This window comes from Carcharodon carcharias, chromosome 17, assembly GCF_017639515.1.
Source record: "Carcharodon carcharias isolate sCarCar2 chromosome 17, sCarCar2.pri, whole genome shotgun sequence".
Classification (NCBI taxonomy): domain Eukaryota; kingdom Metazoa; phylum Chordata; class Chondrichthyes; order Lamniformes; family Lamnidae; genus Carcharodon; species Carcharodon carcharias.
In genome coordinates, this window is record NC_054483.1 from 17,339,969 (window position 1) to 17,367,965 (window position 27,997).

Consider the following 27,997-nt stretch of genomic DNA (forward strand, 5'->3'; position numbering starts at 1 on the left):
AACACCTGTCAAAATCAGAACCCAAAGATGGTCGGAAAAGCAAAGATATGGGTGGGAGAAGTTGGGCCTGCCTGCTTAATTTTCTGTGTACGACATGCTTGGAACTGGAATTGCAATAAACAAGACAGAAATATATGGCAGGGAAAGCCTGCACAATCAGTTTCCCTGATTGATCATTTACTTAAAGGAAGAAAATAAATTGAAGCGAAGGAAAATGCTAAGTAGTGGTTCTAAACCTGCAGTTGTGGGGGAGGAAGGTTAGGAATATAGACCGTACCTTGGAGCTGTTGAGGCATTTGAATCATGCTGCTTTAAGTCCAGGTATGGGGATGAGCTACTTGAGGGGGTTCCAACTGATGGCTGGTGACATGTAGCTTCATAATTTCTGGCAGTGTGGTGGAAACAGATTCAAGAACAGATCTCAAAAAGAAATAAACACCTGTATAAATAAATTGGATAAATACTGAAAGGAGAAAAATTGGTAGTAATGTGGCAAAAGAGCTGGGAGTGAGATGAACTGGATTGACCTTCAAAAAAGCTGGCACAGACTCAATGGGCCGAATGCCCTCCTCTGTGCTGTGCAATTCTATAATTCTATTCTATTGCTGACATTGAGATCTCTAGTTATTGGAGACAGTGAGGGCTAGGTATTAGCGACATTTTTAAATTTGTTCATTGGGTGGGTTTCAGGAGTGAGGCAGACATTTATTGCCCATCCTAATAGTCTTTGAGAAGGTGGTGGTGAATCACATTCATGAAACGCTTAAGCAGGTGTAGGAGCGTCCACAGTGAAGTTCGGAAGGATTTTGATCCAGCGACAGGGATGGAACGGCGATTATAGTTCTAAGTCCAAATGGTGTATGGTTTGGAGGGCAAATTAAAGGTGGGGGTGGATTTTGAAGACATGGAGGGCCCTGGGTATTGGAGTTAATCAGCTCTTTTGAGTACAAACCCATTTCCATCTGTTTCAGATGAAGTTACATTGTTTCATAGTTTGCCATTGTGAGAGTTGAACTCTTGATCTTGGGGTTACAAACCCAGTACCATAACCACTTGGCTATTTAGGCCAAGCTTTAAAAGTTCAAACATTACTTATTTGTAACTCTTTCAAGTACATACCCATTTCTATCTGTTTCAGATGGAGTTACATAGTTTGTCATTGTGAGATTTGAACTCTTGATCCTGGGGTTACAAACCCAGTACCATAACCACTTGGCTACTTAGGCCAAGCCTTGGAGTTAATCAGGGTTCCACCGCTGCTAAATTCGCTGATTAGGACTTAAACATTCAACTTCCTGTCGTGATGACATCAGGAACTCTATCAATTGTATTGCCAAATCCCCACCCCTGGTGGGCATCCACTTGTGACGTAGGTGTATAACAGTAAGATGTTGAGACCACATCTGCCTGAATCCAGGAATGGAATTATCTGCCCCCCCCCCCCCCTCACTGGCCGGATTTTTCGGGCCTGCCGAAGTCAATGGACTTTTGAAGCTCACTGCATATTTTGGCTCTAGCCCCGCCCCTACCACAACGGAGCCGTAAAATTCCATCCCAGGTCTTCCAACCCCCATGTGGCTGAGCAGTTACAAAGAGCCCAGATCATCTTAGTTGAAATAATTTCTGATCCACGGCATAATAACATACTTCTCCCATCCACTACGAGGTTGCCCAGTAACGAACAAAACCCAAAGATAGCTGCATATTCATTATTTTATTTGTTCTTGGGTGACACTGGCAATGTAGCATTTACAGTCCATCTCTAGTTGCTGGGAGAACATTGAGTTAACCATGTAGCACTGGAGTGATGAAAGCCAGACCGGTTTGGAGTGGCAGGTGCTTTTTTGAAAGACATAAGTAAATAATAGTCCATCAGCTTTTGTGATTGCTAGATTTCTTAAATTCAATTTTATAACTTGCCCTGGGGCTTTGGACTCTGCTTCGAGGTTGCTAACCTAGGACCATAACCATTAAGCAGCCATATCCCAGTCTGGCAGGTATTTTCTGTTCTTATTTAGTTGAGCAGCTAATGAAATGATTGAAAGTGGTGTACCTGGGCTATCTCTGACTGCAATTTACAGGACTCCCAACCCAAGTTCTCTTCAAGTCCTGATTCTGTTTTATTCATTCATGGTATGTTGCTGGCAAGATGAGTATTTATAGCCCATCTCTAATTGTTCTTCAGAAGGTGATTGCGAGCCGCCGCCTTGAATACAGCTGAGTGGTTTGCTATAAAAGCAAAATACTGCAGTCACAGGGAATATTAAATAAAAACAGAAAACGCTGGGAATACTCAGCAAGTCTAGCAGCATCTGTGGAGAGAGAAAAACAGGGTTGACACTTCAGGTCATGTGACACGTTAACTCTGAGTGGTTTATGAGGGCATTTCAGAGGCCACTTAACAGTCAACCACATTGATGTGTGTCTGGAGTCACATATAGATTCAACTGGGTAAAGACAAGAAACTTCTTTCCCTGAAGGATATCAATGAAACAGGTTTGCCCAACAATCTGGTAGTTTAATGGTCATTACCAGGGATACTGGGTTTTTTATTCCAGATTTGATTTTAATTAACTAGTTACAAATCCAAGCTGTCATGGTGGGATTTGAAGTCCTATCTCAGGATTATCAATCCAGATTAATAACATGAATCTGATCATAAATCTGTCAGATAAATTGTGAACCATTGATCGACCAAATAATATCCCATGAGGGATTCCCAAATGAGGAGAAGGTGGTGTTTGAGTCTTGTTGATTTACAAGTGGGTTGTATTGGTTCTCCTAACTGAATGCTTAGGCAACCCAGTGACACAAGGAGGGTTCTTCACAAGCCCATGTGACCAGAAAATTGTGCGTTTGAGCCTTATCCTCCAATTTGAGCACGTGACATAGCCTGATGTTACTGAGGGAAAGCTGCTGTGTTGACGGTACGGTCATTCAAATGAGACATTTAAGCTGAGGCCCTGTCTGCCCATTCAGTTGGATATAAGAGATCACTACCGTTCCAAACAAAGGGCACAGTTTTCCTGGTATCCTGGCCAACATTCTTCCCTGAGTCAGCACCACTGAAAACAAACTACTCATTTGCTTCATTTCTGGGATCTTGCTATATGAAAAGTGCTTGATGCATCACCTCCATAACATTAACTGCAGTTCACAATAGTTTGGACTATTCCTGACAGATGTGATATGCATATGTAACTCTCCCTTTTATCACAGAAGTTGTTCCAGATGCTATGATTTAAATATAAAGTAGATGATCTGAAGCTCACAGAGGAATTGTGGTTCTGAGAGATGTCTCATGTCACTGTGGCTCAAAGGAAAAAAAATTGCTTCAAGGAACCATTTGTTTTAAAGGGTAGGGATGCAAATTGGTGGACCAGTAGCACATTCAACATAGAGTGGTGTATGTAGGAAGAAAAAAATAAAATACTCAGCACAGCAAGGAGGATGCCAAGGCACCGCTATACACGTTGAAGCAAGCCGAGATAGAATTGGAGAATGCTTGGATGACAGTGCACCTTAATACCGTGTCCAGTTCTGATCAATGGGATGCAAGGGAGATATTCAAGATTAAGCGTTGCAGAGAAGAGTCAACAAGATTAATTGCCAGCAATAGAGCAGAGAACTGCAAGGCGAGGCTGGAACCATGACTGCAATATTTACATTTTCCCACACCAGTCACATCATTGTCCTATCCCGGTGAGGTGAGATTGTTAAATTAGTGTCAGTTACTGGCTCATGTTCACTGGCTTTTGTGACACAATCACAGAATCACACAGTGCAGAAGAGGCCCTTCGGTCCATCGAGTCTGCACCGACAGGTGAGAAACTCCTGATCTACCTACCGAATCCCATTTACCAGCACTTGGCCCATAGCCTTGAATGTTATGACGTGCCAAGTGCTCATCCAGGCACTTTTTAAAGGATGTGAGGCAGTTCGCCTCCACCACCCTCCCAGGCATTCCAGACCGTCACTACCCTCTGGGTAAAAAAGTTTTTCCTCACATTCCCCCCTCACCTTGAACTTATGTCCCTCGTGACTGACCCTTGAACTAAGGGGAACAGCTGCTCCCTTATCCACGCCCCTCATACACAAGAAGAAATTTTAATTATACACCTTTTCCACGGTAAAACGCCCCAAGGTGCTTTACCTGAGATATTCGGACAAATGATTAAAAGTTTGGTCGAAGGAGCAGGTTTTTAGGGAATCACCTTCAAGGAGGAGGCAGAGGTTTAGGGAGAGAATTCCAAAGCTGAAGAGACTGGGCGTCTGAGGACACAGCTGACAACGGGGAAGCGATTAAAAACGGGACTGAGAGAGAGGCAGAATTAGAAGAACCGGGAGGTCTTGTAGGGTGGCAGGGCTGGATGTGGTTCCAGAGATAGGGGCGGGAGGAAATTGAAAACAACAAGAATGAGAATTTTAGAGCTCAGGCCTTGCTAGGAGTCAGTATAGGTCAGCGAGCTTGGATGAGTCAATCATTTTGGATTCTTAAAATCAGCAGACTTTCGTTCCATTCACACTCATTTGGGTGGGATTTGAACTTGTAAGCCCTGAAATAAAGTTTAGGGAATTCTTTCCTTGGCTGAAGGGTGCCATTGTTTTATATTTAAGAATTTCATAGCTCATATCTGCAGTTCTGAAAGATATTGGGTGCCAGCTCCTGCTGCCAACAAGCAGCTTTGTTATTGTTTGTCCTTTTCAATGCCATTATAAAGCGCATTCTCATTTTTTAAATGCTTTCAATATATTGGATCAACACAGAGATACAACACAATCACTTAACAAAACATAGCGCATTCAGCACATATTTTAGATTAGGATTCTTGCTCTTTCGTCTCCGCCTCTTCTCCAAATGTAGGTTCAATCTTACTCTGCAATTCAGTGCTGTCGGCTGGCTGTGTGCACTTTGCACACACTTCTGCTCTGATTCCCGTGGGTTTTGAACTGATGGAGTGAAGTTTCACAGAGTGGGCGTGCAGGTGCTGGGCCCGTAAGGAGCAAGATTGATTGTGTGTAATTTATTTATCTACAAGTCCATACGGGGAGGGGGAACGTATTTCAGTTTTTTTTTGCACGCAACTCAGTAAGGTACTGGAGTTCCCAGCCATCCTCAATAAATCGAGCTCTGAAAGGGTTAAAACGTAGATACTGCTTCAGTTCTTGGTTGACAGATGAGAATGGCTTTGATTAAACTGCTAACTGCATTTGTCAGATTGATCCATCCTGTCAGACATGTTGCAGAACACCAACATTGCTTTGATTGCTTTCCTTGTTAATAATTCTTTATCCCCTCCTGATGTTTCTAGGAGCCATTGACGCTTTTGAAGTTTCTGCTCAGTCATGAGTAGCAGAATGTGGCAACCCGTGTTTCTCACCTTGGCTCTTGTACTGAGAGGTAGTGGCTGTTTCCCACTTTGTCTTTGTTCGCGAGATATTCTAATCTCCCTGTTTTAATAACTGTCTCTGTTAATACTGCAGCAGTCAGACTGAGCGAGGTTAAGAAACAAGGCAGCAGCTTTCGTCTGGATACCGTTCAAACCAAGACTACCCTGAAAGCTGAGGATGCAATTGTCAGGATTAACCAGCGTATGTTCCTGAATTAGCATCTCTGTTTATTTTACTATCAGTGGGGGTAAGCTATTTTTCAGCTACTGCCTGGCAGCTGCTGTAGGACTAAATATGAATCCTTCCCTACATCTGGAAATTGACTTTCTTGACTGAATGAAATCTCGAGGTGTCCACCCCCAACCCCCACAACAATGGAATTGTTCTTCAGAAAGTTATCTGCTCCCCTTGCATACTTTTTATTCAATTTAAAATCAACCCCTTGCTACAAATATTTAATTGTGTTGCTGTGTTGCAAATTGCTTTGTGCTGGTTTATTTGTCTTGTGAATACTGGCTGCTCGATACATCATCCTGACTGGGCTATCGGATAAAACTGCTACCTTTTGCTCTCCTGGCACAGGTATCTTTCGATATGAAAAGCCCTGGAGGAGCTTCCTCATCGAAGGGGACATCATCAAACCTGTAAGTTCCCTTTCATGTTTACCTTGTCTTTTTCTAGACATATGTGTGATGCTCCATTGCCCCTTTTAGCTTAGGAAGGGTGGGGGGAGGGGGGGGGGGGTGTGGGCGGTAGTGGGGTTTGTTGATGGTGATATATTTCTTTCTTCTCCCTGTGGGTAAGTTGCTCAAATTTAGGTGAGCAGTCCCTCAACTTTCAGTCCTCAACTTTCAGTCCCACTTCAGCCCCTCTCTGCTAATCTTTGAGCAACCAGTCAGGATTTAGGGGATTCGACGGCTTGGGGGGAGGGTTGGGTAAGATCTTTTCATGGCTTCTTATAAAGCTGCTACTGGATCTAGCTAAAACAGGAGCCAGACTGGTGGGGTCCTATTGTTGGGGGAATGGTTGGAGGGATGCAGAGTGTGGGGGAGCCGTGGGGGCCACCTCTAACTGCCTGGCCTTTACTCTGCAGTCATGTACATGCCAGAGTGGCACTGAAAAGGGAGCATACAATATTCACTCATACTCTTGTGCCTTCCATGACTATTGGGCACTGTAGGATACTGTATCCTGCAGACAATAATCATTAACATGTTGAATTGGTTGATTTATTTTTGGTAGAATTTAATGCTTAATTTTGTATCTGTTAGGTTGATTCGTCCACCCCATATTGTTTGTGGCATTTGTGATGATTCTTTTGTGACCCTAAGGCAATTGAATACTGGGATTTCCGAGCAAGGAGCTAGATATTTTAGTTTAAAAACAAACCTCTGTTTCATTGTCAATGCATGCTGTGTATTGGGTGCAACTTGCTGTCTCATTTTTCCCCTCCAATCAGCTGTGGAAGAATGCTGTAATGTCTGAAACCAAGACATGGCAGAAATCGCCAGATGGGATGGTGAGAATTCCATATGAAATATCACAGCAGTACGGTAAGCGCTGAGTGAGAACTCGGAATTAGAAATAGTTAACCTTCATGTTCAATGACGCATAATAACTGGTGGGGGTTGTGACTCTGATTCCACTCAGGCGTGGCAGTCTGAATTGCTCTTATGGGAGGTTAGACACTGATGTTCCATCTTGCAGCTGGTCTTCCAGGTCCCCTGGCCACACAGCCTCTATGGATTCTCTGAGATGGACTAGGACAAAACAAAATAATTTCCCACCACACACCCCCACCACCACCACCACCCCCGCCCCTCGACCTCCAGCACCTCATCCCAGTGGCCGAATGATGATGAGAGTGTCATGTGGGACCACTGGTGACTGTTACCTTATTAAGTTCTGCTGTTGCTGATTAAATACCAGCTCTCCATTTTTGTCACTCTCTTTACAAGGTGCTGACCTATGCAGTTCCTCAGGTGTGTGTTCCCCTCCAGTAGCTTAATCAAGTGGTCATTCATTCATAAGACCACAGACAGAGCCAGATGGGAGATGGGTATTTCAGCCTCTGCTGGAGCTAGTTTTGCATCTGCTTCATTTGCTCTGAATCCTGTTCTTTCGAAGCACAACATTTGGAGGATAGAGAAAAGCATTTATCTTATTTTTTTCCTGAGCCTGAAGAGTTGCAGCTAAGAATACGCAATTGTTGGAGGGACCAGAGCTGAGCATGATGTCAGTTCCCTTGCAACATCCAAACTTTCCAACAAAGGGTCATGTACAATTGGAAGTAAACATTTTGCTTGATTATATTCCCCTCCTAACCCTGGAACTCAGACCTATTGCAACATCCTGCCGACAGCCCTGGTTTGGATTGGCTAACTAAACACAGAGTAGACATGGTACCTGTGATTGCTCTGATCCATGTAGCTTAACAGTATCAACTTAGACTTTTTGGAGGAAACCTCAACAAGGAATTTTTGTGGGCTACATGGACTGTCACGGTTAAGCCACAAATCTGTCTCTACACGCTTGCTCTTTCCAATGTGGGACAACGGTTTGGAATGGGAAACCTGACTGAGATGAGTTGACTGAGCACAGGTCTGTGAGAAGACTTCTGATTTGTGAATGAAATATAGCAAAAATGATGACCTGCAAAGAACCTTCTCGACCCTCCAGCCTATCTTTGTGCATCACAATATATACGCCGCTACCCCGACGATGAGCATGTATTTCAGTTCAACAAGTATGAATGTGTTCTATAGACAGGACTTGTTGTTTATGCAGTAACAGCCAGATTAATACAGGAGGGAGAGAGAACTTAGTGAACTATAGGCCAGTGAGCCTGACATCTGTTGTTGACAAAGTGCGCAAATCCGTTATTAAGGAAATCTTAACAATGTACTTAGAAATGTGTAGTACTGTCAAAGACAACATGGCTTTACAAAAGCGAAACCACGTTTGACAAATTTATTAGGATTTTTTTGAACTAGTAATGAGTAGGCTAAATGAAGGGGAACCAGATGATGTAGGAAACTTGAATTTTCAGAAGGCGTTAAGATAAGGTGCCACAGCAAAAGTTAAGGACTCATGAAGTTGGGGGGGGGAATATATTAGCATGGATAGAAAATTGGTTAATCGGATAGGAAACAGAATAGGGATGAACAGGGCATTTTCTAGTTGGCGGGCTGTAACTAGTGGTGTGTCGCAAGGATCAGTGCTGGGGCCTCAGTTATTTCAATATATCTGAATTACTTAGACAAAAAGACCAAGTGTAATGTCCCTAAGTTTGCTGATGATGCAAAGCTAGGTGGGAATGCAACCTGTGAGGAGGGCACAAAGATGCTGGAAAGAGATATGGATAGGTTACGTGAGTGGGTAACAAAGTGGCAGATGGAGCATAATGTGAGGAAGTGAAATATTTTTCACTTTGTTTGGAAGAATAGGAAATCACAATATTTCTTAAAAGGTGTGAAAATTCTAAGTGTTGATGTTCAGAGGGTTATGGGTGTACTCATACAAGGAACACCAAATTGACATAGCAAGCAATTAGGAGGGCAAATAATATGTTGGCCTTTATTGCAAGTGGATTTAAGTACAAGAAGAAAGAAGTCACACTGTCATTGTACAGGACTTGGTGAGACCGAACCTGTAATTCTGTATGTAATTTTCGTCTCCATATTTAAGGAAGAATATGCTTGCATTGGAGCCAGTCCAACTAAGGTTCACTAGATTGGTCCCTGAGATGGGAAGGTTGTCCAATGACCAGAGGTTGAGTAAATTGAGCCTATATTCACTAGAGTTCAGAACAATGAGAGGTGATCTCATTGAAAGAAACAAACTTGACAGGGTATAGACACTGGGAGGTTGTTTCTCCTGGTTGGGGAATCTAGAACATGGGGCATAATCTCAGGATGAGGTTGATCATTTTGGACTGAGGTCAGGGAAAACCTCTTCAGTCAAAGCGTTGTCAATCTTTGGAGTTGTCTATCCCAGGTGGTGCCAGATCCTCCATCGTTTAATATATTTAAGGCTGAGATAGTCAGTCAGATTTTTTGTCTCTCAGGGAATCAAGGGAATGGGGAGGGGGCAGCCAGTTGCAGTTGAGGAGTAACGCCAGCAGTGATTGTATTGAATGGTGGAGCAGGCTCGATGGGCCCATGGTCTCTTCCTACTCCTATTTCTTATGTTCTTAACATCCTGCATTTTTAAATGGGAAAAAATATTAAAAGCACAAGACAAGAAATACAGATGAGGTTAGTCAGCTTTTACCAGGGAGAGGTGCATGTAGGAAATCTACCCAGAATATTAACTCGTCTTTTCAACTTTAAGAATTCTAGATGCTGATTGATATACAGTGTATTTCTATTTTCCCTTTTGAGTTCAGATTTTTAATTTATTTAAAAATACTATATCTAATAGTTCTCTTCCTCCAGATGAGGAGACTCGGAGCTCTATCAGCCGAGGATTCAAGGACTTTGAGAAATTCACGTGTGTACGGTTTGTACCTCACTGTGATGAGGGGGACTTCATTTCCATTCAGCCCATTCATGGGTATGTACAACTTGTGGGGGCCGTGGTGTGGCGGTCCTGATCTGTGTTCTTTTTGTTTTGCGGTCGTCGGCTGTTTATAGCTGTGTTGGGTGATGCTTCCAGTCCACTGTTAATATTCCCCAGGAACGCAAGTGAGTGGCCAATGCTAGTGGCTCAAGGCAGCAGTTCAAGAAGGCATCTCACCACCACCTTCTCAAGGGCAATTAGGGATGGGCAATAAATGCTGGTTTAGCCAGCAAAGCCTACACCCATAAATGAATAATGAAAAAACTAATATGGCATTTCTAGACTTTGTTTCAGTGTCTCCTTCTTCATGCCATCAGTGAGATGAGGAACGTAGCTGATAGAGTAAAAGCCTGCAATCTTCCCTTGTGGTAACAATTACTCTAAAAGAAAGTCTTGGATTTGCATCATGCCTTTCATGACTTTTTTTGTCCCAAAGCACTTTAAAAACAATGAAGTATTTGCGAAGTGTAAACAGAAAAAGTTAGAAGTACTCAGTAAGTAAGGTAGCCTCTGTGGAGATACCAGCAGAGTTAATGGTCCTAATATTTACTCAGGTGGTATTTCTGAGCGTTGAAGGGGTGGGCGGAAGAAGCTCTGGTGTCCGAATAGGCTTGGCTAGCTGTCTGGTGGGAAGCACTGCAGAAGTGGCTGCAGCCCAGGTGCTGCTGCTTGGGTAGAGATCGTGGGATGTTGGGCATGGTGTGGATTGAAGGGGAGATCGGAGAGAGATTTGGGTCCAATCAGTGGAAAAGTTCAATTGTAGGTGCACAAATCAGGCTTAGCTTGGGGAGATGGAGGATAAGCCTCCTGGTCTCTAACAGAGCAAGAATAGAACTTGCCTTTTCCAAACAGCAGTCCTCACTTCCCTTTTGCTGCTGGATCTTCTAAGGTTCAGTAAACCCAGCCAGCCGGTGTTAAAGTTAGAAGAGAGAGAAAATCTGATGTACATATTCAAATGAGTGACCCACCTCCTGAGATTTAGTTGAAAGAAGTGAAATTAAATTGCTGTTTCATCTGGAAGAAGTGTTTTGAATCCCAGACAATGAGAAAGGAGTGTGCGAAAGGGAAGTTGTTGCATCTCACAATCAAGGGCTACAAACACTTACCAGGTTAAACAGCAATGTATTTGTGCTTTTTTCAAATTAGAATACTGTATTCACGACAAGGACTGCAGCTGTTCAAGAAGATAGTTCACCCCACTACCTTTTCAAGGGAAATTAGGGATGGGAAGCAAATGCTGGCCTTGCCAGTGATGCCCACATCCCATAAACAAAATAAAATCACTGCCCATGATGTGGTCTCCTCTACACTGAGAATACCAAATACAGATTGGGTGATTATTTTGCTGAACACCACTTGTTCAGTCTGTGTAACCTTGAACTCCCAATCACCTAACAAGTAAATTCTCCATCCAACTCTCGCTCTGACCTACTGTCCTTGGCCTCCAATACTGTTTCAATGAAGCTGAATGGAGGAACAGCACCTCATGTTTCAAGTTTGGCACTTTGTAGCCTTCTGGACTCAAAATTAACAATTTCAGATTATAAACACTGCTCCCAATTTTTGGACAATGGTACGACTAATGATTCTGCAGTTGCCATTTCCAACTTCTTGAGACTCATCTGTTTTGTTCCTTTTACTTGTCCCACTACCATCGCCTTTTGCCTTGACCATCATTCCTTTTGTCTTTTATCACACTCTCATTCTCAGGCCTCTTTATTCTTTCTTCTCCTCCCTGACTTTTTTCCTGCCTCTGTACAGGCTTAAAATCTTTTGCGTCTGTATACTTTCCACTTTGCTGACTTCGTTTTTCTCTCTCCACCGTACTGATCTGAGTATTTCCAACCTTTCCTGTTATATTTTAAGATTTCCAACATCTGCCGTGTTTTGCCAAAGTACTTTTTGAAGTGGAGTCACTGTTCTAATTTCAGAAACATAGCGCACAGCAAGGCCTCATGAGATAAATTACCATATAATCTGTTTATGATGCTGACTGAGAAACACAAGCAAAGCTCCCCTGCTTTCCTTCAAATGATGCTGTGGGATTGTTTACATCCAGAGAGAGAGTCCTAATGATCCCACCAGCTTATATTTCACCTCATTTCTATATTTCCTTAATTCTGATGAAGAGTCATATGGACTGGAAATGTTAAACTGATGCTGTCAGACCTGCTGAGTTTTTCCACCTATTTTTGTTTTTGTTTCAGATTTCCAGCATCCGCAGTATTTTGCTTTTACCATCAGTTTAATGTCTGATTTGAAAGGTGGCACTCCAACAGCTCAGCATTCCTTCAGGACTGCAGTGTCAGCCTGGATGATATGTTCAAGCTGCTGGAGTGGCACTTAAATATGTTCAGTGTGGTGTTCATCTTTCAGAGAGGATGTCTGAGTAACTGCTCCATTTGGTTTCCAGATCTTTCTCATTTGCTTATGCTACATTGCTGTAGTTTTTCAGTTTGGCCCTGGACATTATGTCGTGTTTCAGTTTTGTGTCTGAATTTCATTGCCATTTATCTGTGTCTCTCAGGTGTTACTCATCCGTGGGCCGTGTTGGTGGGATGCAGCTCATCTCACTGAATCACCAGTGCCTGAAGAAGGGGAAGGGAGTTGTTGAACATGAGGTCATGCACTCACTAGGTTTCTGGCATGAGCATGCGAGGAGTGACCGAGACAAATACATCAAAATTGAGTGGAAGAACGTGTGGCCTGGTAAAGCGTTTCCTTCCTTGTCACTTCTTGCCTCCCCCCAATACAAATCTGGGTAATCCCCTGCTTGCAGACTGAATTTTAAGCCAAGCTCAGGAAATTTCAGGGCCTTGGGACCCTGAAAAGTATTTAAATTGCAGTAACAGACCATTCAGCCAAACAGGTCCATGCCAGTGTTTATGCTCTTTGTGTGCCTCCTCCTGCCCTTCTTCGTCTAACCCCACCAACATATCCTTCTTTTCCATTTTCCCCTGTTTATCTAGTTTCCTCTTAAATGCATCTACAATATTTGTCTCACCTACAACACTCCCTGCTTATAGACATTTCTCATGTATTCTTTGTTGGATTTATTTGTGACTATCTTATATTTATGTCCTCCGGTTCTGGTTTTATTTGCAAACAGAAATGTCTTATCTTATGTCTGCCCCATCAACCCCTTTCATGATCTTGAAGACCTCTTTCAGGTCAATCCCTCCAGTCTTCTCTAGGATGCACATGTAAAAGCAAAGAGATTCTGCGACAGTGAGTGTGAGATTTTCTTACAGGCCTCTGTTTGGAAGTGCAGCCAGAGAAGGGGAAAAGCAGCAATGTGCCAGTCTAACTTTTAGCCAAGGTGTGTGAGGCGGAGTTGGATTTGAAACCGAGAACTAACCTGCTATAAAATTGCTTACTCACTGTTAGGGGGTCTGCTACAAGGGGAGGAGTTCACACTAATAGAGTGGACCAAACTTGTTGACTGTTATGAAGGTGCCCCATAGCTTGTAATGGAGTTGTTTTATTAGTTTAGCTAGACATCATGATGAGCAAAAATATCTTCAAGAAATGTAGTTCTGTTTCGTTCTCACATGTGCCAACAGTTACCTGGCTTCTGTTTCAGGTTATGAACATAATTTCTTGAAGCAAAATACCAACAATCTCAAGACCAAATATGATTATGGCTCCATCTTGCACTACAGCAGGTGAGTGTGGTGGGGATTTGGTATTGTAGCCACTTGTTTCTCTCTTTCTAGACGGAATGAACAGAAGCCTGAGGGACATTCCTGGGGCTCACAATATATTCACAGCTGCTGTGAAGCCCTGAATTGAGTCGCAGCCCAGCAACTCTTATCTGCATGTCATCTAGAACCTTCCACTCTCAAAACTTGAACTCATCCAAAACTTGTGTGGCCCGTATCCTACATTGCACCAATTCCCAATCACCAGTCACCCATGTCCGCTGATCAACATTAGTTCCCAGTCCAGCAACACCTTTTTTTCATAAAAACTCTTAATCGTTGTTTGCAAATTTCTCTTTGACCGTGTCCCCTCCTTACATCTGTAACCTTCTCCAGCCATACAACCCTCCTGAGATACCTGCACTGCTCCAATTCTGGGCTCTTGTGCATCCCTGATTTTCATCACGGCAGTACTTCTGGACATGTATTCAGCTGCCTGGGTTCTGAGCACTTTAATTCTAATGACCAAGCCTTTGGTCATCTGTCCTAATAGCTTCTCATGTGACTCATTGTCAGAGTTTGTTTGGCAGTGCTCTTGTGAAGAGCCTTGGGACTTTTTATTATGTTAAAGGTGCTATGTAAAGGCAAGTTTTCTTTTCACAACTCCTGCCTTAATGTGCGATAAAATTCTCTCCCAATTGTAGGACTGCATTTTCCAAGAACGGACAGCCAACCCTGAGACCACTGATGGATACGGATTCTGTGATTGGCCAGCGCATCCGCCTGAGTGAGCTGGACTTGATGAAGGTTAACCGGCTCTACAACTGCACCACGTATCTCAAAGATAAGGCGAATGTGGCGAAACGTAAGGGTCTGAGGAACAAATCCTTTTAAGAAAATACTTGACTCCTCTCACACCTGATGCAAATGGGTCTCGGTCCTATTCAACCTGTGTGAAAAGCACAAAAGAGATCATTCTCAAGCATGTGCTGGTCTGTGTCCATGAGCGTAGTAGATTCAAACTCTAGTTCATTTCCTTGGATTCCCTCCATGCTGCTTCCACTTAGTTTTATGGACCATCCAGTGTTTTATCTCACCTGGTGCTGGTGGTCTGCTTATCCCTGAGTTCTTTATGTGGGAGGAGGGAAGAAAATCAATTTTCTTTTTCAATAAATTGCCCATAGTTATTTAGCTTCTTAAAATTGGGCCATAAGTTGCTTTGAGAGTTCCTGAATTAGACTTAGAAGCCTTCTCGTCTCTGAGAACTGTGCTTGTCATCCAGTGATTTAAATATTATTTGTGGACAACTGAACACAATCTTTATCAGAGACTCAAAGCTGCAACTTTGAGGTAATGATTGTTTTGCAACTTCCCGTAGAAAAGAAGCTTTCAATCAAGAGCTATCTCCATAACCTCTCAAGCTAGTTCATGATAGCAGCCACTTTCATGATCAGGGATGGAAAGCTCATGATTCTTCACAGCGCAATTTGGAGATGTGCCTTAACCTAGCTGGGAAGGCTAGTGTCCATCTTGAATGAACAGTGAACACTTTTTATCTGTATGATAAAGAATGGCATTGTTCAGGGAGAATGGTATGTAGATATATCTAAATGTTGGCACAGAATGCTGCTTGTATATCTTTCTGTATTGCAGATATTGAAGTCCTTCTGCATAAGGAAGGTCATGGATCCCATAACAACTATCCATACTCAAAAACAGCCAGTGGAAAACTTGCCTTGCTCTTGTGATTTAAATGCCCTTTGAAGAGGAACTCTCCTAATTTGGTTTTCATTGTGTAATATCTGTGGCACATCAGGAGTTGTGGTTTAGCACATTCCTTTCTATTCCACTGCATGTCCTTCACACAACAGCCTTGAGTCATAGCTTTTTTTTTTCCCCTCTTCATTCTATGTATCTGGAGATAATTATTTTCATTAACTTGGGACACTTATCCTGTTTTTTGGGAGGGGTGTTCTCTGGCCCACTGACCTCTTCACAAGCAGCAGCCCTACACCTGGTGATGCTCTGATGGAATAAAAAAGGTTGGAACAAATAGCCCTGGCCAGCTATTCCCTCTTTCCTGCAGCAAGGAGCTGCTTTTCCCACTAGTGCCTCAACTAAAAAAAGTCAATCTGACTGCAGAATGCACTCAGCATTCTTCCTCAACTTGAAGCCTCCAGGATTGTACCTCTTTGAGTGGAGGAGATTTGATAGAGGTGTTTCAAAATCATGAAGGGTTTTGATGGTGTAAATGGAGACAAACTGTTTCCCAATAGTGAAAAGATGGGCAGCCAGCAAACGCAGGTTTAATGTGATGGGCAAAAGAACCAGAGGTAACATGAAGAAGGATATACTTTTTAATGCTGTGAGTTATGGTCTCAAATGCTTTGCCTGAAAAGGTGGAAGTAGGTCCAGTGATAATGTTCAAAAGTGAACTGGATAAATATTTGAATGGGGAAAAGGTTACAAGGCCATGGAGAATGAAGAGGGGAATGGCACTAATTGGATAGCTTCAGCAAAGAGCTGATGTAGGTACCGTGGGCTAAACAGCTTCCTTCTCTGTTATTCTATAATTCATTAAGCCTGAAGAACTGAAATTTTAAACTTGCAAATCCCTATTTAAATTGTTCCATTTCCTCCCCTCCCTCCTCACCCAAAACACCTTATGTCTTCAAATGCTGAATGAAGATGGTTCCTTGCATGAACTTGGAAGAACTAAAGAAGCGAGGAGATTGAAATATCTATTGGATATCTATCCTGAAACAGCGAAAGTGAGGAGCTTGAACGGGAATGGGTCCACAGGAAACCAGACCACGACCACTGCCCGTGGATATCCTGAGTGCTTTCTACTAGGCACATGCTCACCCACTTCCTGGCCAACTAAGTCGGTGCCAGCAGTCATCCAGAATACCTCTGTCATAGCGGCGTTAAAAGAACCTGCACCTGAAGCTTCTGGGGATCAGGAGGAGTTGCCTGTTGTGGCACGTGTCCAGAAAGGAAAAGTTGAGACACTGTTTCCCACTCTAACTGAGCTGCCTTTTTCCCAGAGTCTGACCGCAAACCTGGTGACCACTCACTCCCTTCTGCACAGAATGTCTCCTGCACTGACCATGCGGGCTCCGACTCAACGACCTATAGCTTGCCCCAAGGCATGCATCAGCCACTTGACCGAGGAACCAGCTTTCCACCAACGAAGCCAAAATTCATTTGGCCAGATTGAATCGTTGCCCAGAACTCCCCACGCCCTTAAAACTGATAACCGGACTCATGGGTCAGTTTTGTTTCTGGCTGACTCATTGACCACTGTTCGCCAGGGTTTTCGACCAATCAGCTGGACTGATTTACCAGACACACGCACACACACAGTCAATATTGTTCACCAATCTTTGCCATCAGTTAGTTTTCCTCCCATTCTGAGCAATGCTATTTATCCAAAACAGCTCACCATGTCCTGTCAAAGTAGTAAACATAGATATCAAAGATTGCCCGTTCTTCCCCCAGTCACCCAGACACACACAACTGGACACTTGAAAACAGTGACCCTAGCCAGTCAACTTAAGGTGCCAACTGTGCCTCCACAGTTGATAATCCCAGGAACTCACACCACCATAGCACCTCAAGCTCTTGCCACAGATATTGAGCAAAGTACCAGTGTGCAGATCAGAATGACCACACAGAGAAAAGTTCCGACAGTGACCTTGCACACAAAAGGACTGTATTCTCACCTGAAACCTAATAGTTTCGCTGAATGGAACAAGGCATTTACATCAAGTGACCCTCTGATGACAACCACGCCTCCTCATGCAGACATCCTACTGCAGTCCAGTCCCCCTGCGGACATGCTGTTTGTGCCCACTCTCCCTGTGGAGTTGCTGCTGGCCTCTACTCCCCCTGCGTATGACTTGCTGGGGTCCACCCACCCTGGGAAGACCATGTCAGAGTCCACTAATGCTGCAGAACATCTCCCTCAGTCCACTCTCCCTGCGGTCACTCTGCAGGAGTCCACTCGCCCTACAGAATTGCTGCTGACCTCCACTCCCCCTGCGACTGCCCTACCGGAGTCCAAAGACCCAGCCGGCACTCTGTCTGATTCCACGCCCCCTGCGGTCACCCTGCCGGGCTCCACTCCCCCCGCGGTCACCCTGCCGGGCTCCACCCGCCCTGCGGTCACCCTGCCGGGCTCCACCCGCCCCGCGGTCACCCTGCCGGGCTCCACCCGCCCCGCGGTCACCCTGCCGGGCTCCATCCGCCCCGTGGTCACCCTGCCGGGCTCCACTCCCCCCGCGGTCACCCTGCCGGGCTCCACTCCCCCCGCGGTCACCCTGCCGGGCTCCACTCCCCCAGCGGTCACCCTGCCGGGCTCCACCCACCCCGCCGTCACCCTGCCGGGGTCCGCGCCCCCCGCCGTCACCCTGCCGGGCTCCACTCCCCCCGCGGTCACCCTGCCGGGCTCCACTCCCCCCGCGGTCACCCTGCCAGGCTCCACTCCCCCCGCGGTCACCCTGCCGGGCTCCACTCCCCACGCGGTCACCCTGCCGGGCTCCACTCCCCCCGCGGTCACCCTGCCGGGCTCCACTCCCCCAGCGGTCACCCTGCCGGGCTCCACCCACCCCGCCGTCACCCTGCCGGGGTCCGCGCCCCCTGCCGTCACCCTGCCGGGCTCCACTCCCCCCGCGGTCACCCTGCCGGGCTCCGCGCCCCCCGCGGTCACCCTGCCGGGCTCCGCGCCCCCCGCGGTCACCCTGCCGGAGTCCACGCCCCCTGCGGAGACCTTTCCAGCATCCAGTCTCTCTGCGGACACTCTTTGGGCATCCACACACCCTGCAGGGACCCTGCCTGAGTCCACCCACCCTGGGAAGACCATGTCAGAGTCCACTAATGCTGCAGGCCATCTCCCTCAGTCCACGGCCCCCGCGGTCACCCTGCCGGGGTCCACGCCCCCCGCGGTCACCCTGCCGGTGTCCACGCCCCCCGCAGTCACCCTGCCAGAGTCCACGACCCCTGCATTCATCAGTGCCACAGACACCCAGCCCATTGTTTCGCCATTTACTTTGACCAGATGGTACAGCCCTGTAGCAAGCAACCCCTTTTATGATTTGAATATGATATCTCCCAGTCCATCAGCATTGCTTGGCGACCTTGCTGTGGAACTGCTCTGTGACTTCGAACATGGTCTGTGTGACTGGGAACAATCCACGACAGATGACTTTGACTGGATGCTTCATCGCCACCAAATATTCTCAAGAAGAACTGGACCAAAATGGGACCATACAAAAGGCCAGTGCAAAGGCCAAGGAGGTGAGAAAGAATCAAATGAGTTTGAGGCATTTGGGGGATTGAAATGTGGGAAGGAGGGGATAGCTCATATATTTAAAAATGGACAGGGGCAGAGGCAATGGATGGAAATAAGGACAAAAAGGTTCTGAAATAAGGTTCGTTAAAATCTGGAAAGACAGAAGACAATCTCATCTTCAGGTATAAAATCGGAAATGCTAGAAAAACTCAGCAGTTCTCGCATCAGTGGAGAGAGAAGCTGAGTTAGTGTTTCAAGTCCATCTGACCCCTCTTCAGAACTGAAGAGAGATAGGAATGCGTGGTGGGTTTGATGCTGTTGAAAAAGGAGGGAGGGACAGATGGAGCTAAAGGAAAGGTCCGGGATAGGTTAGAGGGAGGGGAAGATTAATTGACAAAGATGTCAAGAAAAATGTCTTTATTCTGCTTTTAACACATTCTGCTACTTTTCTTTCAGATGCAGCTCACCTTTATTCTACTATTCAACCTACTCTGGACCAATCTTTTGTTTCTTTAGCTCTATCATTACCACTCCCTTACGTGAACTTGAAACGTTAACTCTGCTTCTCTCGCCACAGATGCTGCCAGACCTGCTGAGTATTTTCAGCACTTTCTGTTTTTATTTCAGATCTCTACCATCTGCAGTATTTTTGCCTTTATTCATCCTTTCTTTTGAACCCTTTTTTATTTAGTCATTCACAGGTTGTAGATGTTAGCAAAGCTGCCATTTATGTTTGGTAGCCTTCCCGTCATTTTTTTCAACCACATTGGCCTGGATCTGGAGTCCCTTACAGGGCAGGCCAGGTATGGATGACAGGTTTCCCTTTCCTTGAAGGGCACCATGAACCAGGTGGGTTTTTGCAACAGTCTGGTAGTTTTGTGGTTACCAGTGCTGCTGGCAGCTTCATATCCCAGCATTGGATCAACTGAATTCAGTTCACAAACTGCCCTGGTGGGATTGGAATTTACGTCTCTAGATTAGTAGTCCAGGCCCCTGGATTACAAACCCAGTAACATAGCCACTATGCTGCCCTACCCCGTGTTTGAATGAGTGGTTGATGGTTAGGCGCTGGATGCACACAGCATTGTATCAGGGCCACTGGGAAAAATGCAATGTGGATTCACTGGTTTGATGCCAGGAATTAAAGGATGAAGTTATGATGAAAGATGTGGGATGTGTTCACTGGGAGAAAGTTAAAGGGAATCTTATAAAAGGATTGAAAATTCTGAAGCGTTTGCAAGTAAACGTTTAGAATGAGGACTAAGAACTTTAAAAGGGTGGGGGAACGTGAAGAGTCAGAAAGACGTTTTTGGTTCAGAGATAGTGAGATTTATGATGATGATGGCTGGTTGGTTTGACTGACCTTTTTTTTTCTAAATGCAGGCCGCTACCTGTATCTAGAAGCTTCGTATCCTCGGCAGAGTGGGGAGCAGGCCGCACTCATTAGCCCTCCGTTGAGAGGACAGAAGTGCCTGATATTCTGGTACAATATGTTTGGGAAACACATGGGTGAGTTGTGAGGGACCCAGACAGCAGACTCCCTTCGTCACTTGCGATGATTCGCAGACTTGATCTTGTTGCCATTAAAACAAAAAGGTGACGTGGAGAAAAACTGCCGTTTGTAACTCGGTGAACTTTGGTGGTGGACAGGTGTGCAGTGAAAGAGGGAGGAGGGAGGTTGAGAAGGGGTCTGTGTGTGCTGGGTGATGGGCACTTCTGGAGATGGACTGTGTGATATTATGACAGGTGGGGAGCAGGAACTCCTTACTTAGATTAACATTTTTTTTCCCTCAATGTGTCTCAGGGTAGGACTGAACAGGAGGAAAGATCACAGATAGATAAGCATGTTACTCACTGACGGGAAAGCGGCAGTATAATGTTAGATTTGCTTTTGGTTCCCTCCATCCGCTGCAAATGACACTATCTTAACGAAAGCCTTTTCACCAAGACACCGCAGGGATATTATTTCTGCATTAAAATCGGCTGCATGGAAGACCTGCTAACGGAGAGTCTAAATGTGTTTTCTTGCAGGTTCCTTAAACGTATTCCTAAAATACGAGAACTCTCCTCACTGGCACAAGCTGTGGTCCGTCTCTGGAAATCAAGGCCGCAAGTGGCTAAATGCTGAGATTGATATTTTCACTAATGGGGAGACGTATCGAGTAGGTCAAATTATGGTTTGTGTTACGTTGAAAGGAAGGATCAGCGTGCAGACTGCTAAAGAAAGAAACCTGTCAAAAGTCAACTGTTAATGTGCACTTAAACAGCCTGCTGTGCTGTTTTTATTGCGATCTCTGAGGAGTGCCCTGGTGAGGTGAATGCACTGAAGGCTTGATCCGGGATTTTAAGTGTATCCCGAGGCACCCATTTGCACACTTGAGTGCTGATGTGATTGCTGCTTGTGGATTTGGGCTCCAGCAGTTGAGGTTGGAATTTTAGGTCTCGCCAAGGCGAGGCGGCTTTCTGTGAACTGCTCTGTCTGGGATTGACAAACCATTTACCTCAGTGAAGGGGGTACAGCAGATCCTCACTCAGTTCGTGTGGCCTTTGTTCTATGTTATCAGCATTACAGGTTTATCTTCCCTCCCTATTGTTTGATCCTGATACATTCCTGGCTGCTCAAACCAAGTTGAAGGTTGAGCTTCTCTGATCAGCCAGCTTCTGTCTCTGGTTCTGAAACATCCCTGCCCCCTTTATAAACAGTGTTACTATGATGTAACCTGTACCTGATACGGTCGATCCTAACTCGGCATTGGCCAAATACAATTAAAAGTTGCAGACGATGCGAGGCTCCAAACAAATCCCTCACTCACATTTTCTGGGTGCTGCCCACTTGTTAAGAATTCGCAAATTAAGGATCATAACAAGATCCTAGACCAACTGCACCAATACGTTGCCAAATGTGGCTGGGCATCGTACCTAGAGCCAAGGCTCATAGCCAAAGATGGCTCCCTATGGAAACCCGACAATATATTCAGGTGAGACAGGGTAGATGCTGAGAGGTTGTTTCCCCTTATAGGAGAGTTTAGGACCAGAGGGCATAATCTCAGAGTAAAAGGTCACCTGTTTAAGACAGAGTTGAGGAGGCATTTCTTCTCTGAGGGTGGTCAATCTGTGGAATTCTTTACCGCAGAGGGCTGTAGAGGCTGGGTCTTTAAATATAAGGCTAAGGTAGAAAGATTTTTAATCAGTAAGGGATTCAAAGGCTATGAGGAAAAAAATCAGGAAAGTGGAGTGGAGGATTATCAGATCAGCCATGGTCTCGCCACTCCTCTCCAGATTGCTGACAAGTGTCTTGGGTGGGCTAAGGCAGTTTTTATGCTTGTCTGGTAAGGTTGAGATAGTTTTCTGCTTTTAATTGAACAGATGGGTGGAAATGTGATGTGCACTGGCTACCATAGAAAGACTTGGGGCTGATCAGACTGATTGCTGTTGGCGCAGCAACATCACAACCAGCCATCAACATATCAACTATATGACAAGTGAAGATGAGACATTTATATCCCTGAGTGCAATTTAAGTATTGTGGATGACTGCTGTTTTAAACTCCCTGGAGTTAGACACAGGATGTGGAGAATGTGGCTGTCTGCAATAAATTAGGGAATAAAAGTCCAGATGATTTATTATTAATGATTAAATTATTTTTTATTATTCATTCACGGGATGTGGGCTTCACTGACTGGGCCAGCATTTATTGCCCATCCCAAGTTGCCCTTGAGAAGGTGGTGGTGAGCCACCTTTTTGAACGGCTGCAGTCCATGTGGTGTAGGTGCACCCACAGTGCTGTTAGGGAAGGAGTTCCAGGATTTTGACCCAGCGACAGTGAAGGAACAGCAGTATATTTCCAAGTCAGGATGGTGAGTGGCTTGTAGGGGAAGTTCCGGGCGGTGGTGTTCCCACCTATTTGCTGCCCTTGTCCTTATAGATGGCAGTGGTCCAGAGTTTAGAAGGTGCTGTCGAAGGAGCCTTGGTGAATTCCTGCAGTGCATCTTGCAGATGGTGCACATTGCTGCTACTGTGCATCGGTGGTGGAGGGAGTGAATGTTTATGTATGTGGTGCCAATTAAGTGGGCTGCTTTGTCCTGGACAGTGTCAAGCTTCTTGAGTATTGTTGGAGCAGCACTCATCCAGACAAGTGGGGAGTATTCCATCATACGCCTGGCTTGTGCTTTGTAGATGTGGACAGGCTTTGGGGAGTCAGGAGGTGAGTTTCTAGCCTCTGACCTGCTCTTGTAGGCATTGTATTTACATGGCTAGTCCAGTTCAGTTTCTGGTCAATGGTAACCCCCAGGATATTGATAGTGGGGGAATTCAGTGATGGTAATGGCATTGAACATCAAGAGGCAATGGTTAGATTCTCTCTTGTTGGAGATGGTCATTGCCTGGCACTTGTGTGGTGTGAATGTTGCCACTTGTCAGCCCAAGCCTGGATATTGTCCAGGTCTTACTGCATTTGCACAGAGTCTGCTTCAGTATCTGAGGAGTTGCGAGTGCCATTACGAGTTGGTCTGTGGTCAATTCTTCGCTTTGCATTGACTTCCCACTGTGGAGCTATTGACATTAATGAGAAACAGGCTGCTAAATGATCACCAGCCTCTCTATTAGCCGTAGCAAATTGTAGTACTTCGCATTCATTCTGTGACCTGGTCACTGAATAGTATCCATTATTTTGGAAAATGTTAACTGTTTATAGTTAGAATGGAATCCAAGGCACTGATTGGTGAGTGCCAAATGTTGAAACATATGAAAGGATGGGGCAGGGTAATTTGAAGCAGTTTGGAGATATCTAAACGCTCTCAACTACTGGAAACAAGTTGTGAATTGAAAGGTAGGAAAAGATGAGCCAGTCCATCACATTTGCCGCACACCGTGATGCCCGAAGCATGATGGCTAAACACTTTCCTTAACCCACTCACCTCCACCACCCCCCCACCCCCCCACCCCCTACCCCCCCCCCCCCCCCCCCCCCGGCCCCGCCCCCGCCCCCTCCCCCGCCACCTCAGCCATGTAAACAACTGGGGTAAGTACAAGATTAAGTTAAACATTGCTGAGAAAAAGAGACATGCTGCTGAAGCTCTTCGTCTTGCACTCATCAGGACAGATTTGCAAGAATACCAATTGTAAAGGGAACAACAATTTATACTGTATAAGAAGAGAGTGCTGTTTGGTTGACAAGTCAACTTTGATTGATTAAGACAATAAGACATACGAGCCTATTGAGTCTGCTCCACCATTCAATGAGATCATGGCTGATCTGATAATCCTCAACTCCACTTTCCTACCTTTTTCCCATAACCCTTGATTCCCTTGCTGATTAAAAATCTGTCTTATCTCAGCCTTGAATATACTTAACACAACTTCTACAGCCCTCTGCAGTAGAGAATTTTACAGATTGACTACCCTCTGGGAGAAGAAATTCCTCCTCATCTCTGTTTTAAATGGGCACCCCCTTACTCTGAGATTATGCCATCTGGTCCTAGACTCTCTCTCAAGGGGAAACAACCTCCCAGCATCTACCCTGTCAAGCCCCTAAGAATCTTGTGTTTCAATAAGGTCGCCTCTCATTCTTCTGAATTCCAATGAGTACAGGCCCAACCTACTCAAACTCTTCTCATAAGAAAATCCATTCATACCCAGGATCAACCTAGTGAACCTTCTCTGGACTGTCTCCAATGCCAGTATATCTTTCCTTAGATAAGGGGACCAAAATTGTTCATAGTATTGTAGGTGTGGTCTTACTCGCGCCTTGTATAGTTTCAGCAAGACTTCCCTATTTTTATACTCCATTCCCTTTGAAATAAAGGCCAACATTCCATTTGCCTGTTGAACTTGTATGTTAGCTTTTTGGGAATCATGCACAAGGACTTCCAAATCCCTCTGTGTTGCAGCCTTCTGCAATTTTTCACCATTTATAATATTCAGCTCCTCTATTCTTCCTGCCAAAGTGCATAACCTCTCATTTTCCCACATTATGTTCCATCTGCCAAATTTTTGCCCACTCACTTAACCCATCTATATCCCTTTGTTAGACTCCTTGAGTCATCCTCACCATTTGCCTTTCCACTTATTTTTGTGTCATCCGCAAACTTGGCGAGAGTACATGGAGAATGCACCAGGAAGCAGTTAACTGATAAGTTTTTGTTTAAATTCAAATCGGGCAGGTTGACTCTGATTGGTCAAGGCATGACCATAGGGAATGGGTGTCCCCAAGCTTTTGTTTGGTTGAAAAAGGTGCAATGCATGGATGTGCTTTTTCTTTCTGCAAAGGACAGGGCCCTATATGTTAATATATGTAGCTTCTAGCACATGTAAGTGAGCCACACTGTGAGCCTGACTGATAATCTGAAATTAGTTTTCACTGTAATTCTTAGCACAGTCAGGATTGTTTAACAAGTGATGACGAATCTCGGAATCACATCTAATGTTGGACACTATGGTTTAAGTTTTGCAAGCACGGGCTAGTTGGGTACAGTCTGTACCTTGCCTGTTGTTGTTTGCTACGAACTGGTAGTCATTGGGACATACAACCTACATACCTGGCATCACACTGGCACTGAAATTCGTAGGCTACATTACTCATCTGTGTGATAGGCAGGACATCTTTTTAATGTGTCGGCAGTATCCTGTGCATAGAGAATGCTGTGCACAGTAGCAGCATGAAACGGCTAGCTTCACCTGTTGCTCAAATTTTTGAGGTACCTTACACACCTTAATGGACTCCATCCTGCACTCAGGTTCACCTTTGAAATGGAGCAGTCAAATAAGCCCCTTTTTCTTGATGTGCTAGTTGAGTAATCTGACAATGGGTTCTCCACAACTATCTCCCACAAGCCTACTTTCATTGGTCAATACACGCGTTGGGATTCCTACAGCTGCAGGGTAATCTGAGGTATACTGGGCACTTTTCAGGACTGAAAGTGGTAGCCTTTGGCCCATTCATGAGTTTGCACGATATACAGCAGGCAGTGACCTGATCAGGGTAGCCATTATCCCACACAACAGCTTTGATGGGCCCTGTTTCAGCATCATCCTTGCACGGTGAGAAAATGGCTCAGGCCCTATAATGAGGTTGCTGATTAGGCTAATCTTATAGTGCCTGCAGCTGTAGGAATCCCAACGCGTGTATTGACCAATGAAAGTAGGCTTGCGGGAGATAGTTGTGGAGAACCCATTGTCAGATTTCTCAACTAGCACATCAAGAAAAAGGGGCTCATTTGACTGCTCCATTTCAAAGGTGAACCTGAGTGCAGGATGGAGTCTATTAAGGTGTGTAAGGAAATTCTTACATGCAGCTGCGGATTCAAATATGGCAAACGTGTCATCTACATATTGAAAATATGTGAGAGGTAGGATGTTAGAAAGCATACCATTGAAGATGTGTATCTCTTGGAAGCTGACAAAAAGGTTTGTGCGGACTTGGGCCTAAAGGGAATCCCATGGCAACATCATCTATTTGGGCATATATGGTGCTATTCAAACTGAATTCAGCTGCACGAGTTGCTGAGTTCATAAGTCCAATAAATACAGATTCAGACAATGGCAGCGCATCCAGATTGCCATGTTAGACTGCTGCTGTGCAAACGTCTATGGCTTCCTGAAGTGGAACATTGGTGAATAGGTTAGCAATGTCAAACTAGCATATGGACACAGCCTTGCTATCAATACACAAGTCCTTTATGGTTTTCACAATGGTGAAGGAATCCTTCACCATGTATGTGAAAAATTTGCTCAGACCTGGTTGTAGCAACTCGCCCAAGCATTTGGCCAATTCATGTTGTGCAGAACCAGTCATAGATAATATAGGGCGTAAAGGGACTTCATTCTTGTGTGTTTTGAGCAGCCCATACATAGGATTCGTCCTCACATCTTATCATAAACCACCCAGCAGCTCGTTAGTCTTACACAAGTTCAAGAAGTGTTTTTGTAACTTGCTTTTGAACAGGTCTGTCTGGTCCTGCTTAGCAGTACGTCAGATGGATTAGGATTTGGACCTGTCATTAAGAAAGGGGTGTCTTTGGTTGATATAGTCACTTTTGTTAAGGATGACAACTCCAGGCCCTTTGCCGGGTTTACAGATATGTATGCCTGGGTTGGCCTTGGAGCCTCACAACGCTACCAGATATTGATGTTGCATGGGGAAATCAGCTTGGTAGTTAAGTGTTCCCTGGTGCATTCTCCATTGCAACACCTCTACCAATCACAGTCCACTTGCCAATCAGTCAGTACTCTCTTCTCATGCAGTTTGAATTGTTCCATTTGCAATGGGTATTTTTGCTAATCAGTCCTGATGAGTGCAAGATGAAAAGCTTCGACAGCATGTACAAAATTGGAACAGAATGCAAGGAAACTGCTTGAGACAGAGAGTCATGAGGCTGTTGAATTCAATTCCAGAGTTAGTTGAGGCAGAAACTATGTCGATGTTAAAGTGGATCAATGTTTCAAGCAAAATTGATGAAAGGATATGGGAACAGGGCAGGTAAATTAATTGGAATGTTTGTTTACGTGGACGATAAATTGCTTAGTCTGAATGGCCTGATTCCCTCCCATAATGTCCGTGTGTTTGTCTGTTTGTTCTTCATCCAGGCTAAGCAGCTGCTTGAACAAGCCCTTAACATCTGTTACCGGGCGTTAAATGTTTTACTGTAGCTCAGTTTCTCTTCCCAGATCTGACTTGTCTTTGCCTCTTCAGGTGATTATTGAAGGCGTTCTGGGACTGAACTATCAGAGTGCTGCTGCAATTGATGACATGCAGATCTACAGAAGTAGCTGTGCCTCAGGCTGGAAACGCCGTAACCCATCCTGCAACCGGGCCCTGAAGAAGAGGAACAAATCTCACTTGGGTTAGCAGGTTGTGATGGCAAATTTCTTTGATAAAGTCCTGCTGAGGGCGTGCTGACTGCCCAATGTCAGAGCAGTGTTCATGGAATGGTAACTGCATACACCAACAAGGGCAGGAGATGTGTTGTATTCAGAAGAGGAGCCCATCTATTTGGGCTGGTTCATGTGAAGTAATATTTTATCGCAATGCGCCGCCTTCTGAGAGATTGGAGCACTTGTTGACACCTGGCCCACTTCCCAAAGCCAGCCTCCAGCCTATGATGCTATGTATTCA

The 27,997-nt window shown here is 45.0% G+C and overlaps 2 protein-coding genes across 2 annotated transcripts; both read left to right on the forward strand.

The window, feature by feature from the left end:
- The first annotated feature begins 3,741 nt into the window (after window positions 1-3,741).
- LOC121290078 (mucin-17-like) lies at window positions 3,742-18,432 on the forward strand. The gene is made up of 10 exons (XM_041210234.1): window positions 3,742-3,823; window positions 5,485-5,592; window positions 5,974-6,035; window positions 6,851-6,944; window positions 9,828-9,945; window positions 12,479-12,660; window positions 13,535-13,616; window positions 14,297-14,457; window positions 16,281-18,222; window positions 18,420-18,432. The coding sequence occupies exons 1-10, from the start codon at window positions 3,742-3,744 to the stop codon at window positions 18,430-18,432; spliced, it is 2,844 nt and encodes a 947-aa protein (XP_041066168.1).
- LOC121290072 (MAM and LDL-receptor class A domain-containing protein 1-like) lies at window positions 18,341-27,979 on the forward strand. Its single transcript, XM_041210227.1, has 3 exons — window positions 18,341-18,890; window positions 20,917-21,047; window positions 27,575-27,979. Exons 1-3 carry the CDS (start codon window positions 18,455-18,457, stop codon window positions 27,728-27,730), a joined length of 723 nt encoding a protein of 240 aa, XP_041066161.1. The 5' UTR covers window positions 18,341-18,454; the 3' UTR covers window positions 27,731-27,979.
- Window positions 27,980-27,997: the final 18 nt, after the last annotated feature.